We start from the raw sequence: 17,727 nt of genomic DNA, 5'->3' as shown, positions 1-17,727 counted from the left end.
CCTGATTAGATTACAAAAGATGATGACTTCCGTCTTGCTAGCAACCTCTTTCTCTTGCTGCCTTTGATGAAGCAAGCTGCCATGTGGGAGAGGTCCATGTGGCCGGGAACTGAGAGCAGCCTTTGGCCAACAGCCCAGGAGGAACTGACTCCTGAAAACAACCACATGAGTGTGAGCTTGGAAATAGATCCTAACCCCAGGAGATGTCTGTGGCCCTGGCTGACACCAAGATTACAGCCTTTGAGAGACCCTGAACAGAGGACCCAGCTGAGTCATGCCTGGACTCCTGACTCACAGAGACTGTGAGATAATAAATTGTGTTGTTTTAAGCCACTAAGCTTGGGAGTAATTTGTTACACAGCAATAGATAATCGAGACAGAAGGGTAATTTAATTGCTTTGCGTTTTATTATGTTGGTGAACCATGACTTAACATCAGTTAGTATTGCTTAATGGAATCAACATACAAGTTGTTATACCGTGAATTATTTTCAGTTAAGACCACATTTTTCAGACTTTGCCAAAACAAGCCTTCTGCCTTGGGGTTGTCAGGCCATTGGAGGATGGAGCTCTTGCAGATCCTCTGCCGCAGCCTCAAATACTGAGAATGCTGTAACACTGGCTCCAGCAGAATAAATACAATCACATCCATATTCTCATCCATTAGCCTCTGCAAGGCCAAGTAGAATGCTGTTTTAAAATTCCAGTTTTTTGCATACTTTTTGGTTAAAACAAATATTGTTTTCTTGCTTTGGTTTATGCTCTGCATGAGGTTATCGATGATGGCTAATCCCGGGTCCCAATCCCTCTCCTCTAAACAGAGGAGCACATTTTTTTCTTCACTCTCTTCTAGGTGGAAACGCAGCTCATTTAGCACCCAATCCGTGACAGAGGCATCTTTGGTGTCATAAGAAACGTAAGCATCATAGAAAGTTTGGGATGTGGAAAGAGACCTGTAGCCTTTTACCTTAGCTAAACACACATGATAGATAAACCAAACATCCCAGTAGAACCAATGGTGAGCCAAGGCAGCCAACATCACTGTGACAGTGATAAAGAATGTGAAGAAGCATAACACCGCGGCGATGGTATCTGAAACGCACGTCGTTAGCTCTAGACTCATAATACTCTTCCCTCTTTGATCCCCAGGACTGGCACACAAGACATCCGCCAATCTAGGAATTGTGATATTCAGATTTTCATCCATCCATCTTCGAAAATCTCCAATGTCACAGGTACATTCAAAAGGGTTTCCACCAAGTTCCAAAATGGCTAAATTGATGGGGGTCTTAGTTTGAAGTGTGGATTTGTTGATCATCTTTAGCCTGTTGAAACGTAAATCGAGGTGTATCAGACCACTGGCTTCAGAAAGGAAGCCAGAGGGCAGGTAGGAAATCTTGTTTTGACTCAGTAGCAGTGTCCGAAGGGAAGGTGTGAATTTGGATAGGCTATTAGTTAAAGAGGAGAGTTTGTTTCCACTTAAGTCAAGCAAGTGGAGATGAGGAAAATGCTGGAGTGACGTCCAGTTAAAGAAATGTAATTTATTATTATTTATATACAGTTCAGTGAGACTCTGGGGCAAGTTAAGGAATGCTTCATCTGGGATACGCTGGAGGTTATTAAAGGATAAATCAAGCCGTGTCAGATTCCCGAGATATTTAAAAATCTTCCTGTACCTGCTGTCTTCAGCATTCCACAAAAGGTCAAGGCGGTTTCCACTGAAAACTAATTCTTCCAGGGACACGCTATTCATATTGTACTCTGTTAAAGTAAAAATGCCGTTGTAGCTCAAGTTCAAAACCTTTAGCTGTGTTAAATTTTGAATAAATCCTAGACGATGTGTTACCCCTGCTATTCGGAAATAGTGTGCATTGCGGCTGAAATCTAGAACTTCCAACTCGGGCAATTCTCTGAGCGCATTATCATCATCAAAGTCTATTCTATTGTTTGTCAAATCCAAATATTTTATATGAGGTACAGCTGAAAATTCAGTTCCATGTAACGGTTGACCAATGCTATTTGAAGACAGATTTAAGCAGGCAATGTCATGAAAAGCTTTAAATTGCTTTTGCCCAATAAAGAAAATACTGTTCAAGCTTAAATCTAAGGCTTTGCCATAAGCTGCACATTGTGGCTTTATTAAAGGATTGGTGTTATGATAAAAATTTGAATGTGGGTCAAACTCAAAATCTGCTGAGCGTGGCTTAAGGATATGACTATGGAAAGCAGAGCCATTTGTATAATTTTGCGGGATATCATTTACCAAGGGCGATATTCTGTTTTCTGACAAGTAAATGATTGTCAGGTTGGGGAAATGTTGGAAAAAGGTAAAATCAATTTGCTTAATAAAGTTAACGCCCAAGTTGATAGTCCTTAAATTTGAAAGACTCATTAGAGGCTGGAAATCTTCTGTTCTAACTTCCTGAAACACATAACCTCTTAAGTGCAATATCTGCAGAGATGTAAGATTAGAGAAGTTTGGGGAAATTTTAATATACTGTGGATATTTCGTCTCTATATAGTTAAAAGATAAGTCAAGTATTTCTAAGGAGGGCAGTTTCGTTAAGAATTCCCCAGAGGCTATTTCCTGCACTAAATAATTGAATTCAAGATGCAGCACCTTCAGATGATGCATATTGTCAAACCAGGTTGCAGGAACCTTCCGGAGGGAAGTGCTAGAGAGGTTTAGGTAGTGAAGTTCTGTCAGGGTTTGAAAAGCAAGAGGATGTATCTGAATTGAAGAGCCTCCTTCACAAGGTGTACAGGGAAAAGGCGCATTGAAACACCTTGGACAGTTCCCGCTTAAATCTAGTACTGTTAAATTTCTCAGTTCCTTGAAGTCTTCTTGAGTGATGTTTTTGATCTTGGCGTTGCTAAGATAAAGTTCTCTTAGGGAGTTTGGCAGTTTGGGTGGCACGTGGGAAAGGTTATTAAAAGATAATGATAGCACCTTCAAATTTGTAAGCCTTTCAAATGTTCCGTCTTCTATGTCAAAGGTTTTATTACAAATATTGCCAAAATAGCAGTTCCAGCCCAAATAGAGATGTTCCAAATTCACGAGTCCAGAAGTGTTCTTTTTAGATAGAGAAGTTATTCTGTTTTGAATTAGACTAAGTTCTCTTAAAGACCCTGGCAAACCAGTGGGTATTTTTTCTAACCGGTTGTCTTCAAGCAGTAACTCTCTTAGGTTTTCTAGGTTGAGGAACGCCCCGTCTGTAATATTCATGCCGTTTGTATTTGCATCAGGATTTTCATTCTGGGCCTGTAGCTTGATGTTGTGGTTTAGATTTATTTTAGTAAGATTTTGCAGCCCTTGAAATGATTCATTTGTTATGTGCATGATGAAATTATCAGACAGATCTAGTTCTGTCACATATTTGCCTACCGTTTGGGGAACTTCTTCCAGTCGACGATTGTTGCACTCTGCAATAACAGAGATGTTTTGTCTTTTCTCATCACAAGGATAGCTTCTAGAATAATTTGCTTCAGTGAAGAACTCATAGGAATCAGAGATTAGCAGGAAAAGGCAGGTCAGAAGCAAAGGCTGTAGGGTCATGTTTTCCTAAGAAAAATCAAAAGTGGAGGCACAATGTTAGAGTAGCAATATTTGCCAGGCATTTCATGATGAAATTAATAGTGCTTCACCACACTTTTTATGAGTTTTGAAGTGTGAATTCTCTTAACACTTAAATAGATTGCATTCAATTAGGTTCAGAACAATTTTAATTTTTCGCTGTGTTCAGCTTCATGGTGCTAAAAGAACTTGAAGATGAAGCTATCTGAGATTACGATGATGAGGAAACCTGGGAAGCTTTTGCAGAGGCATTAATCAAGATGCCCCACCCCCATAATGGGTGTGATGCTGGATCATGGCCGTGGTTCACGCTAGATCTATATAGCACAGCAAGCTATATAACTATAGCTTCAACCTACTAGCATAACTCTTGATGAAACTTTGGCCAGTCCCAAGGAGAGTTCAGATCCAGCTTCTATTACAGTATCATCCAAGATCTCCAAGCCAGAGTCATCTCTACCTCATCTACGTAACCATATCTCTTATTGGTATTTCCCACAATTTTTCTATACCTCTATGGTGGTATGTATCAAGTTCTCTTATCTCCTTACATGACAGGAAAGTGGACACCTTCTGTTGAGAATTATAACAAACAAAGTGTCAGGTATTGTGCCAAACATAACTATTTTCTCACCCATGTTAATGCTCACAGCAACACAATGAGATAGGTTCTCATTATTATCCATATTTTGTAAGTAAAGAAACAAACTCAGAGACTTAAGTAACTTTCAGAAGGATGACACATTGTAGAGCTGGGACTTGAGTCAATTTGATTTCAACACCATGTTTTTAATCACTATCCATCATGCTACACAATCTCATTTTGAAATCTTCATGCCCGAACAGTGCCTCAAATGTAGATGGCACTCAAAAATTCTTGTGTGGAGTGGCCATTACTCATATATCTCTTACCATACAAACATTGGCATTAATAGCTATTCAAAAGAATAGCTAATACTGTAAACTTCTGTAGGGAAGACATGATGTTTTATATTTTTATGCATTCTCTGTAACACCTAATAGAGTGCCTCACTTTCTGCAACTCTTTCTTAATAGAGGGCTGAATATATTACTTTTAGTAATTATACAATGCAATAAACAGATTAATGAGATTGCTTTGATCAATGATTGTGGTCAAAAGAACTCTCAAAATCTTATTTCATTGGGTATGGAGACCAACCTTTACTAAACTATACTTTTCACTGAAGCCCAACTCATGTCCTTGTTGTGAGTTAAACCGGCTAAGTGCTTTCTTTTTAAGTTCTCCTAAAACTTAGGGTTAATGAACTAATAATCACTGTCAGACCCTTACTATATTATAAGAGATTTTTACATGGATGTTGATTATTCTGAGGATCAATAATTATTGCCCATTTATAACAGCCAAGGAAATCCAGATCCTTATGAGATGAAAATTAAAATAGAGCAGAACTTCCAGGCTGTTATTTTTAGTTATTTTCAAATTTCAGTTGCTTTTAGTTATTTTCAAATACGGCACTATCTAGGTGCTGCTGCTTTATGCTTAACTTTTACCAAAAGAAAGCCCTGCTTTACTGGTGAGGTAGGCAGAATTTTAAGATGGCCCCTATGACCTTTGCCCCCTGGTGTTACTCCTGTAATTATGTTACATTGTGTGGCAAAAGGGAGATTATCTAGATGGGCCTAATCTAATCATACGTGCCTTTAAAAGCAGAGAATTTTCTCTGGCTAGTAGCAGAAGGGAGAGTCAGTGAGATTGGAAGCAGGACAAGAATTTGATGCGCTATTGCCAACTTGAACACGGAGGGGGCCACTGAGAAGGAAAGCAGGTATCCTTTAGAAGCTGAGAATGGCTCCTTGCTGACAGCTAGCAAGGAAATGGAGGCCCTGATCCTACTACAACCACAAAGAACTAAAATTGACTGACAACCTGAATGAAGTTGGAAATGGATCCTTATCCAGAACCTTGATATGAGAGTCCAGCTTGGCCAGCACACTGATTTTAGCCCTATGAGACTTAGAGCAGAGAATCCAGGCAAGTCCACCCAGATACTAAGCTATGGAAATTTAAGCTGATAAATGGATATTGTTTGAAGCCTCCAACTTTGGAGGTTATTTGTTAGGCAGCAATAGAAAACTAATATGTCTAGAAAATATGTGTGAAAAGATGATTCATGGCTTGAAAATATGCAGCTCTTGCAGAGGCCACCGCAGGTCTCCAGGTGCAACATCTCCACTGGGAGACACAGGTGCACCAAGGGGGTAACGAAGCTCGGGGACACAAGGAACTTTGGGAGATGACCCAGGCAATGTTATATTTGCTGGACACCTAAGCAGATCTAAACCTGTGTAATTTGCAAGTGAACATTGTTAGATTTAGAAGTCACTACCTGACTCTTCCTTGTCCTTTCCTAGCTAGTGGGTGGACTGAGAAGTCTATTTGATTACACGCACAGCTTATTAGTTAGCATACAGTCTAGTGGGTTAAACAGACATGGGTTAAACACCACAACAAGACGAGATTTCAACTGTGACACAAAGAAGTATGTGAATTATAAGAGCCTAAAAAGAGGAGGACTTAACCTATTCACGGAGGCTGGGAAAGATTTCCCTAAGGAAGTGAAACTTGAGCTGTGATTCTAAGGTTGCGTTGGCATGTATAAGGCACAAAGAGGTCCAAAGAATGTTCCAGCATATGCAAAGGCCCTAAGTGTATTCCTTCAAGTTTCCCATGCTGTACCTTCAGAGGAGCGCTGGACAGGAATCAAGAAGGGCATGGTGTGGGCCTAAGACAAAGCACATCAGGTTTCAAGTCCTCAAAGTTGGTTGAAACCTGCAGAAAACTACTTGCAATGGTAGGACCCAGAATAAGAGGTAGGGCCAAGAGGATTGGAATGGCACTTAAGAGGCGATGAATAGAGATGTTGCTGAGGTCCTCAGTATCTCCAAGTCACTACATTCCATGGGCATTTTTCAGTCCTCATCTTAATGAGTGTGTGAATGTAAGGGACTAAAAGAAAGCCAGAGAAAAGACGAGAGCGGATTTTGATCTTTATCTGAGGAGCAATGCAAGCCTTTGAAAGTTTTAAGCAGAGTGGTACCACGCTCATTGATTCTATAGTAGTCACTGGCAAGAGGGCACAGAACATCAGGGGCAAGATAATGGTAGCTTGAACTAAGCTGGTGGCAATGAAGATAGAGAGAAATGAATTCAAGAGATACTTAGGAGGTAAAATTGAGAGACATAGCAATAGAAGTATAATGGGCGGGGATTGTGAGAGAGAGGGAAGAATTCAAGGGACTTCCAGGTTGCTGGTCTGGGCAACTGGGGATGGATGAGAGTGCCATTCACTGAGGAAGAAGTTCATCTAGAGCCAGGGGTGATGGTGGTGTGGTGAATATTATTAATTAAATTTGACATGCTGAATTTGAGTTGAGTTTGTGATCTTCCAGTGGAGATGTCCAGTAGGCAGTTACATATGCGTGTCTTAGGCTCAGAGGAGAGTTCTGATAGAGGGATGAATTTAAGAGTATGGCAAGTACAGCCACGGGTACGAATGAGATCATCTGGGGCAGTATAAGCCATAAAGGATCTTCCACACTCAGTTCTACCAATAATTTTCACATCTTTTTTTCTAGTAATTTTACAATGTCCTTTTCTTACATTGAAATATCTTAACCCACTGAAATTGTTTTGGCATAAAATGTGAGGTGTAGACCCACATCATTTCTTTCTAAATGGAGACCCCAATATCATTTCTTCGAATACTCTTTTCTCACCAATTTGATATGCTCCCTTTATCATATACTAACTTCCCTGTGTATTTGGACCTAGTTCTAGGCTCTCTATTCTGCTTCATTGATCTATTCATCACTCATGCTGGTACCACAAGTTTTAATAAGTACAGTTTTCAGGTTTGTTAGTACCTGATAGGGCAAGTCCTGCTCATTATTCTTCTTTTGTGAATGGGTCACTTCTATCTTACCTTCTAACAGGTCTTTGCTGGTGTACACTAAGACTATTGATTTCTATATATTAATTTTATACTAAACAATATACTAAATTCTCTGATTATTTAGAATAGTTGTTTCTCCATGTGATTTTCTTGGGTAAGCAGTTAAATCATCTATAAATAATGACGATCTTCCTATAATCCTTTATTCAGTCAAATTTCTTTTTACTGTCTAATTGCATTGTCTAGTTACCCCAGAACAATGAAAAAATAATAGAGCAGAGGTCAAAAAAAGCAAAGACTGACCAATTAAACCACACACAAATAAAAATCGTGCCTCACAAAAAACATGGTAAACAATGCCAAAAGTGAAAAAATAAATTAGGAGAAAATACTTGTAGTTCATATCACAGATAAGGGAGTAATATATTTGATGTGTAAAGCTTTTGTAAGCATAAGTGAGAAGACAAATAACCCAATAGAAAAATAGACAAAAATATATTAACAGACAGTTCACAGAAAAAGAAACACAAACAGCTCTTAAACATAGGAAGATACTCAACTTCACTCAAAAAATTACACTGAGATACCATTTTTCACCAATTCTACTGTGTAGGTGAGGATGTGGAGAAACAGATGTTCTCATATTTTGCTGGTAGGAGTCTAAATTAGTGCCACCTCTAAGATAGAGAGCAATTTGTAATACTTATCAAAATTGGAAACATATTCTTAGACTCAGCAATTTCAATTCTAGAAGTAGATCCTAACAATAGACCCTCACGTATGCAAATGACTATATACAAGGATGTTCAATGAAGGGCTGTTAGCAAAAGCAAAAGATTGGAAATAATCTAAAGCCTATGAGTAGTGGTCTGGTTAAATAAATTATGTTATATTCATATAATAGACTACTATGCAGCATTTAAAAAGGAGAAGGCAGCTCTATATTCACTTATTCATTCATTGAAAAAATATTTATTAAGTACATACTTTATTTCAGGGACTGTTTTCAAGCTAGGGATATAATAATGAAGAAAACAGATTAAAATACCTACCCCTTTGGAGCTTATATTACAAGATAGTATATTAGATGGCAGAAAGTAGTATGGAGAAAAATAAAGAGAAGAAAAGGGATGGTTATGTAGACTGTCCCTCAGTTGGGATTTGTCTGATGCTTTCGTCATGATTAGACTGGGGTAATGAGTTTTGGGGAAGAAGACCATTTTAAAGAGGCAAAGTGCCATTCTAGTCACATCCCACCAAGGGCACATACTCACAATGTGACTTTCACTGTTGATGTGGACCTTCGTCACCTAGTTAAGGTAGTGCTTGTCAGCTTCCTATTATAATTTTTAATTGTAGATTAATAAAACATTAATTTTGAAAAGGCCTGTGGGGAAGAGATGGCAGGGGGAGGCCAGATTGCAGACTCTTCTCTTTGAGCGATTAACAGAGCACTGTTGGTCAGTGAGACTTTTTTAGGTGGTTACTTGGGTGGGTCCAGAAGACGGGGCAGTTCTGTGTGGCCTCACTAGCATCAAGTTAAGGCCTCAACATCTAATTTCAGATGCAACTCTCTCATACAACTCTGACCAACTGAGGAGAAAAGGCTCTAGGGGGAGCTAGAGACCAGGAGAGGAAGCTTTTGAAATTCTCTGTTTTTACAGGATGAAAATGGCCTCCCAGAGAGCCTGAGACAACTTAAAGTAAATGTTGGCCCATGGAAATAATCAGAATATTCTGGAGAGGATTTGTGAGTGAAGAGATTGAGGTTCCTAACTCCACCCTTCTGAAAGAGTCCTGAGGTAAGAACATGAGTTGACATGTTGACAACTCATGTCATGTTGACAAGTTGCAAATAACCTCAACTTGAAGAGAAGTACATGGGCAGGAAGAGTGGTTAATGGTGAGCAGGCAGCTAGCAAAGAAGTTGAGGGGAAACCCTGACTGTTCAAGTCTCTCCACCCACCTCAGGACCTCACAGAATGCAAAGGCTCGTCAATCATGGAGTGAATCCTCGCACACATGTCCAACTGGATCTGAGGAGAGAGAGCAGAGCCTAAGGCCCCAGCAAGGGCTTCACCTCCCAGGCCAAGCTCTTCCTCTTGGCCACACCCATGCCTCTGACTACGAAAAGGTGTGGCTCCAAGAGGACATCAACACCCAGAACCCAGACAGGTGAGAAGGGTACCAGGGAGAATTTACCCTCATCAAGGTGTAATCCATGAGTGAAAACCATCCAGCCTGGTGGAGGAGAAATGGCAACTATGCAAAAAAATAGAGAGAGAAATGGCAAACTCTGTAAATAAAACAGAGGAAAAAAGGGGCAATCATGCAAACGAGATAGAAAGTGCAACTATGCAAATAAAACCGAGAACCCGAGAGAGAAAGAGAGAGAGAGAGAAAAGGACACTTCTGTTTGAGCCTGAGAGTTGAAGGCTCCCATTAAAGTGATAGTAAAGGACTAGGACTCTACAAGGTCAGAGAGGGCGTAAGAGGAGACCACAGCAGACAAGGAATGTGTAGGAAGTTGAGGAAGATGGAGATCAGGTGGATGCACAGTAGGTGGCAGAGCAGAGCAGAGAGGCTGAAGCCTCAAGGGCCAACCAGAGCGAAGTCCATTCACATCACAGAAGCCTGCAAAGACTCAGGACATGCAGGCAGCAGTCGTGGCAAGTGGCTTGCCAGGTGTGGCTGCACAGTGGGTTGCTTGAGAATCTGCTTGAGAAGCAAGACCCCTCCTGATCCCCTCCCCTGAGACTTACAATCTCGAACAGTTGAATCCGAGAGCCTTGGGTTCCAGACTCCAGGCACACGTGAAGGCAGGGCAAACTGCCAAAGAGAAAACACGAGGGTTAAAGGAAGTCTGGATCTGGAGCTCGGAGCCCCATCCTCTTCCCTCCCCCGGCTCTGGGGACTCTGACGGCCACCGGCTCGTGAACATCCCACTCCAGCACCCCAGGCAGGAGGTTGGAGGACCTTGCTGGGAAAACAGGCACAGTAGCAGGGCTGCAAGTGCAAAATTTAAGGGGACACCCAAAAACTTAGTCATCAAGATGAATACTGTTTAAAAAAATTAAACTCCTGTGCCGGCCCACTCCACTGAGGTGGCCTGCGGTTCGCAGGTTAGGATCCCGGGCGTGGACCAACACACCACTTGCCAAGCCATGCTGTGGCAGCGTCCCCTATAAAGTAGAGGAAGATGGCACAGATGTTAGCCCAGGGCCAATATTCCTCAGCAAAAAGAGGAGGATTGGCAACAGATGTTAGCTCAGGACTAATCTTCCTTACAAAAAAAAAAAAGAAATTCAACACCTTTATGGACAAAATATCAACATTTTCAATAAAGACAGACTCTGACCCCACACTTGCAAGGCACTACTTCACCTGCCTCCCCCTCATCCCGGCTCTGGTTCCAATAAAACTCTATTTACTAAAACAGGCAACCAACCTGCAGGATGGAGTTTGCCAATTTGATTTTTTTTAAATATAACATTAAAATATTATTTATCTTGATTACCGAACTTTTTGGCACCCTCCCTCCCTTAAATTTTGCACCCAAAGCGAGTGCCCCACACTCTTCACCCTAGTCCTGGTCCTGCACCATAGAAAAGATCTATGATCACACTGGCACACCCTACCTGAAAGCCAACTCACACCCACTCATCCTGGGCTGAGACTCATTCGTTGGGAAGCCCTGTCCTTACAACTGGAGCTTCTAATTGGCTCTTTGGTGCCCCGATCTCGAGTATGAAATAACAGCCAGCACCAGTCACCTGGGAATTCACCCAGCATGAAAGAGAGATCCACACAAACAAAAAGAAAAAAATAAAATCAGACACACAGCAATTGGTAGAATCAGGCCTTCTGGCACCCAGGACAGTGGTTTATGGGTTTTTTTCTTTTCTTATTTTTGCTGAGGAAGATTAGCCCTGAGCTAACATCTGTGCCGATCTTCCTCTATTTTGTATATGAGTTGCTGCCACAGCATGGCTGCTGACGAGTGGTGTAGGTCCTTGTCCAGGATCCAAACCTGCAAATCTGGGCCGCCAAAGCAGAGCATGCTGAACTTAACCACTACGCCATGGGGCCAGCCACCTGGTTTATTTTCTTAATGCAGGTCCTGTCTTGCACAGATTCTCAATCCCCTCTCTGCAATTCTGAAATCCTAAAAGATCTGAGCACCAGAAGATTTTGTTTTGTTTTTTTGTAACTTATTTGGCAGCCAAACCTGATCTGAACTGACCTAAGGCTACTATAATCTTCATTTATCCACTTAGCATATGCATTTTTTCCCCCCTGGGAAAGATGTGCCCTGGGCTAACATCTGTTGCCAATCATCCTCTCTCTCTTCTTTTTTCCTCCCCAAAGCCCCAGTACACAGTTGTATATTCTAGTTGTAAGTCCTCCTAGTTCTTCTACGTGAGCCACCACCACAGCATGGCTACTGACAGACAAGTGGTGTGGTTCCATGACTGGGAACCGAACCTGAGCTGTCAAAGCAGAGCATGCCAAACTTTAACCACTAGGCCATCAGGGCTGGCTCTAGCATGAGCATTCTTGTTTCATGGCAGAAATAGCCATGTGCATGATAACAGGTACTACCCTGGACCCGTCGGAAGCATTTTTTAATATATCATATATGTACCATGTTATCTTGCTAAAATATGAATTCTGAACTTTGGCACAATTCTGGCCCACAGGTTTCAGATAAAGGATTGTGGATCAATACTTAAATCTCCTTCCTTGGGGACACATTAGCAATTCCTGAATTTCCCTTGGCATATCTACTAAATCAGAAAATAGAACCGTCATCGTTGTCAACAGGGCCTGGTGGTGAGTTTCATGGGCCCCAGGCACTTTGGCCTTTGTGGGCCCCTTCCTCCCTAAAAAAATAGTAAAAATTCTATTTTATGACTACATTGGCATAAAAACAAATATAATCCAGGCTGGATTATATTTATTATTTTCCTGATTTTAAAGAAAATAAAACTTTTGCTTCAAGTACCATGGGCCCTAGGCCCTGTGCCTTCTGTGCCTAAAGGAAGCTGGCCCTGGTTGTCAATGATGGTACAATGGGGCTCAGATCAGGCCCTTGGAGACTAGTTAAGGTAAGTAGGAGATACTTACTGGAACTAAGATAAGTAGTAGATTGGGAGCTGATGAAGTGAAGGACTAGGATTGAATGGAAGTGGTAGAATAGAAGATCAAAAAAGGAGAGTGTTTCAGGTTGAATTGTGTCCCCCAAAAAGATATGTTCATACATGGGAATGTGATCTTATTTGGAAATAAGGTCTTTGCAGATGAAATCAAATTAAGATGAGGTCATACTGGATTAGGGTGGGCCTTAATCCAATGACTGATATCCTTCTAAGAAGAGGGAAGTTTGGACACAGACACATGCAGGAAAGAAGCCCACGTGAAGATGGAGGCAGAGATTGGAGTGATACAGTTACTAGCCAAGGATTGCTGGCCACCATCAGAAGCTAGGAGAGAAGCATGGCATAGATTTTCCCTCTGAGCCCCCAAGAAGGAAACAACCCTGTTGATAATGCCTTTATTTCGGACTTCTGGCCTCCAGAATTGTGAGAAGATAAATTTCTGTTGTTTTGACCAATCAAGTTTGTGGTACTCTGTTATGGCAGCCACAGGAAACTAACAGAGAGAGTAAGGGCAGAGAGCAGGTAAACAAGAGTTGTTCAGTGGAACCCACTGCCAAGACAAATTCCAGCTGCCAGAAAAAGCCCTCTGTCTGGACATGCCAGTGAGCTCACTGCATAGAACACCCTAATGGGGATGACAGGGTCTGTGTGATCTGGATCTTTCACTGGTTGTTGCCTTGTGACACCCAGAAAAAAAATTGGGATCCATTTTAAAGAAAACATATGAATCAGACACAAAAAAGAAATCTGCTTAACTTCCCCCTCCCTGACAAATACAGCCGTTGCTAGCTATTGAGGAAGCGATTTCACAACTGTTTTCCTATTTTCCAGACATAATCAGTGCTTTGGTTGGGTTCATGATAAGCCAGTTCTCTCCTTTGAGTTCTGAAGGAACCACAAACGAAAGCAACCTATCTCAGTCCTCGCCCAAATGTTCCTTCTCAACTTGGACCCCAGTGGACACCAAAAACAAAGTTTGAAAAGACCAGTGCAGTTTGAAGAACAGCTCAGAAAAGCCTGCCTTAGCTGAGGAACCCTGGGAGTCAGAGTGAGCCAAGGGGCCACTCCCAGAACCCAGCCCGTAGGGTTGGGGCTGTAGGCATGACAGGGACCGGACGTGCTGGGTGCAAAGGAGTGACCTTGCCAGGTGATGCTAAAATAAATTGCGCAGCTTTTCCCACACAATCGAAGGTGAAGGTAGTCTGTGAGGACCATCTTCCTGGAATAAACAGCTTTTTATCTTTTCACACCCCTTTCTTAGGCTGCAGACAGTGATTTTGCAATGATGCCTCCTTCCTTCTCCTCTTCAAAGGCTTGCTTCGCCAAGAAGTGACTTGCCTCAGACCGTCGCCCTAGTGCACCGCTTTCTCAGCACGGGTCCTGCTGATGCCCCGTAACACGAAAGTGTCAAGAAAACCTATTGATTATAAGATGCGATTAATCCCCCCAATTGAATACTTAGCAGTTTGGGTATGGTGTGGGATTCAACTAGAACTGAATTCTTTGCCAACTGGAAATATTTCTAATTTTTAATGGGTTGTGATTCTTTTGCAGTTGACTGTGTTGACTGATACATTACTGATACACTGATACATTACGAAAGTAAATTAATAAAGAAATGGTTGTGCAGATAGGATTTGTCACCTTAAATGAAATTTACAATCCGTAATAGATACTTTATTTTATCCATTCCAAATTCGATGGATTCACTAACAGCTTTGGAAGACAAAAGAAACCACTACCACATTAAAAGCGCATATCAATGAAGAGATGGATCCTGATTTCATATACATAAAAATATGAAAAATTATGCTACTTGAATTCTGATAAATACGGTAGAGAGCATTTGTTGGGTGCTTTACCATGAGGCAGACACTGGGGTGAATGCAAGTCATGCATTTTCTTGTTTAATCCTCATAAAAATCAGTGAGGTGAGTGCTATCACAAGCCCCCACTTTACAGACGTGGAACCTGAGGCTCAGAAAGGCTAATTCACTCAAGGTCACTCAGATGGTAGGTGGCTGAGCTGAAACTGAGCCTACGGGTACCTGGGTAGTTAACGAATTGGTAGGGCTGGAACCAAGGGGCTGGTCGGCAATGATCTGTTTTCGATTATCAGCAGAGATACCTTTTAGCCATACCTGGAACATTCAGGATTCAAATGCCGGGGGTGGATTATCCACCTTGCCTTTCTGCACTGATCAGTCTAGCACAGAGCACTTCCAGATTCTCTTTAATTCCATAGAACAACTGGAAATCCATGGATTTTAGACATATGCACCAACTAGTAGCTCTTCATAACCATCTGCAAGTTGACATGGCCTGTTCTTGCTAATGCCAAACCAGAACCATGGGCTATGCATTTAAACTTACTGTGTCTTTATAGCCCCGAATAGTCATAAGTTGGAGACAGTAGTTTAAAAAATAACCAATCCCTCAACTCCAATTAATAACTCAGCTGAACTGGAAAGACATTCCACTGGAATGATGTTCCCCTCAATAGACCCTGGAGGCGACACTTAGGACGCACTTACAAATAATAGCCAACTGAGTTTCAAAGACTAACCCTGGAGGATGACGTCCTCCCCTGCAGGACACACCCTGATCCTCCAGAAGTCTGGGGTTCCCAGGAGCCTGCTTTCTCTCTCCTAAACCCCCGTGCGGTTTTCAGGATTATTCCATGAAAGGACGAGGAGCAGTGATTGAAGGAGGAAAATGAACTTCATCAACTGCCCCGCCCCGATCCACAGCCTCAGCTTTTCGGATAAACCATACTCAAAACTTTTATTTTTCTTTCTGAAATCAAACCAAGGAGCTGATGAATAAGCTTCAGGTCTTCCTGGAGCCTTGTCACCTCCTAAAAGAAGACTGTGCTCTTTAGTGAAAGGACCAAATTAGCTGTGCTTTGAGCTATCTAGGAAGTTGAAGAGCCACAAATGCCCAGGCCCACCCCAGAGATTCTGATTTCATTGGTCTGGGGTTCAGCCTGGGCAGCAGGACTTCTTAAAGCTCCCCCTGAGATTCTAACACGTAGTCAGGGCTAAGAACCTCTGCTCTGAGGCCAGGAGTCAGCTAGCCCCTTGACCTCCACTCACCACCAATGAGAGGGAGGCGGGGCATTTTTCGAAGTTTAGTTTGATTTTATTATTATTCCATTTTTCACTTTCTTATGATACAATTATATTGGCTATCACAGCAGTTTACAAATATCAAGTAGAAATTGGTTAACTTCAATTGCAACTCCATATATGTCATTGGTCCTGTTGAACCAATTCCTTATGAGCCGTTGTCGTCATTTTGTAAAGCATCATAAAATTTCGGTGCAGAATTAATTTGCTTTTCAAGATCTATAATGGGCATTAAATTGATGTAAAAATTAACTTAAAAACTTAAACATACATTAAATGGTTGTAAACAATGACTACAAGAACTTTAATAAGCACTAAATGAGCGTGGAAAAAATATAAGGTAAATTTTGGATGAGAGTCTCTTGAAATCAGACTTTTCAGTTGTTCATAGATCTTATTGAATTTTCTAGAAAATATATCATTTAAAAAAATTATAGTTTGTTTTTCATTCTGACAGTTCTTGATAATAACAAAAACTGACCACCTGCTACGTCTAAACGCTGTAGAATATAATCATAGACATAGTAACATGTTTACTTAAAAACCCTAAACAAGAAAAGTAGCAATTAACACTGAATGTGAAGGTCTCAGCGGTATGTTAATTTCAGGCTTTGCCTGCGCACTAGTAAGTGACCCGTGGATGTGAGGGCAGAGAGGTTGTCCTTTTCTGTAGAAGCAGCAAAGGAAAAACACTTACCAACCCCCACTTCACCTCCAACCCTTTGGTTCCAAAAGAGAATACTGTTTCTGGCAGGACCAGAAAGTAATAATCCAGTTCAATTCCTAACTTGGAATTTGCTTGTTTTCCTGTTTAAATTAATAAGACCACTGCATTTGATTTTCAAAATTTACTACCTACCAGACCACTCTGCCTACAGTTAAAGTTGTTTCAAGAATTAACCTTCTATACTTATTTGCCCATTCGTTACTTTCTTTGTGCACACCATTTGCCACCAAACCATATTTTGGAGTCAGAAATCACCTACTTTGCTGGAAACCTTTGTTAAAAAGAACAGAAGTGGCTTACCGCTTTTCTGCTGTGCCTCTTCTGATTTCTCATGCCATGACCTGCCGCACTGCAGAGCGGTACCCTCCGTGCAGTAGGTGCACAGGGAGAAGGAAACTGACTAACTTCCTGAAATTGGTGGCTTTATCATCAGCAGAACCTAACACGTGGTTTGCAGAAGTTTATGTGGGAAGACGGGAACTTGTGATTTCTTAACTGTTGCCAAATCATTTATTGACTGTGCTTTAAAATTTCAAAACTGAAATTGGAGAGAGAAAACTCATTTATAGAACGATATAAACATAATCCAAGCCAGACATATAAGGTGTATTTTTGTGAGTTTGTGTATATTTGCGTGTATGTGTGGGTAGGTCAGGGGGTGACTGCAAGGATCCTCACCAAAATGTCAACAGCAGTTAGTTCTGGAGAACAGGACTAGGGAAAATGATAGAGAGAAATGGGGAGAGTTTTCCTTTTACTTAGAAAACTTTAATGTGTTTTTTTAAACTTTACCACAAATTTGTGCTCAATTTAGGACTGCCCAAAACCATCTTTTGGTATATAATTCACAGATGGGGTTAAATAACATTTGCATCACTTCATCTTGGTTCTACACATTTCCAAGACAGCACATAGCAAGGTGGGTGTGGGCCCCACCAGGCTGTGGCTGCAGAGGCCTCTTGCTCCTGGGTGTCCCTGCCTCAGCCAATACCTGGAGCATAGAATAAGCTCAATAAATGTTTGTTGAATGAATGAGTGAGTGAATGGATGAGCATGAGCATTCACAAGGCAGGAAAATTTAATTTCCTGTCTGATCTGATAAGTGAATTGGATTTTAAACTCTCAGAGAAAGGGCCCCAGAAGTTTTAACCAACAGCAGGGCTCAGCAAACTACAGCATGAGGGCCAAACCCGGCTCAGGGGGTG

The 17,727-nt window shown here is 41.4% G+C and overlaps 1 protein-coding gene across 2 annotated transcripts; it reads right to left on the bottom strand.

Annotated features, from left to right (window-relative positions):
• Positions 1-385: 385 nt before the first annotated feature.
• TLR8 (toll like receptor 8) lies at positions 386-16,909 on the bottom strand. 2 transcript variants are annotated; one of them, XM_058535438.1, is made up of 4 exons: positions 16,823-16,909; positions 10,271-10,337; positions 9,475-9,544; positions 386-3,561 (listed from the first exon to the last, which is right to left on the bottom strand). In XM_058535438.1, exon 4 carries the CDS (start codon positions 3,553-3,555, stop codon positions 439-441), a length of 3,117 nt encoding a protein of 1,038 aa, XP_058391421.1. In that variant the 5' UTR covers positions 3,556-3,561; positions 9,475-9,544; positions 10,271-10,337; positions 16,823-16,909; the 3' UTR covers positions 386-438. The 2 variants fall into 2 exon arrangements, with proteins under 2 accessions (XP_058391421.1, XP_058391420.1); XM_058535437.1 differs by lacking the exon at positions 9,475-9,544.
• Positions 16,910-17,727: the final 818 nt, after the last annotated feature.

This window comes from Diceros bicornis, chromosome X, assembly GCF_020826845.1.
Source record: "Diceros bicornis minor isolate mBicDic1 chromosome X, mDicBic1.mat.cur, whole genome shotgun sequence".
Classification (NCBI taxonomy): domain Eukaryota; kingdom Metazoa; phylum Chordata; class Mammalia; order Perissodactyla; family Rhinocerotidae; genus Diceros; species Diceros bicornis.
Note: the sequence above shows the minus strand (reverse complement) of the source record. Positions and strands in the feature narration are given on the sequence as shown.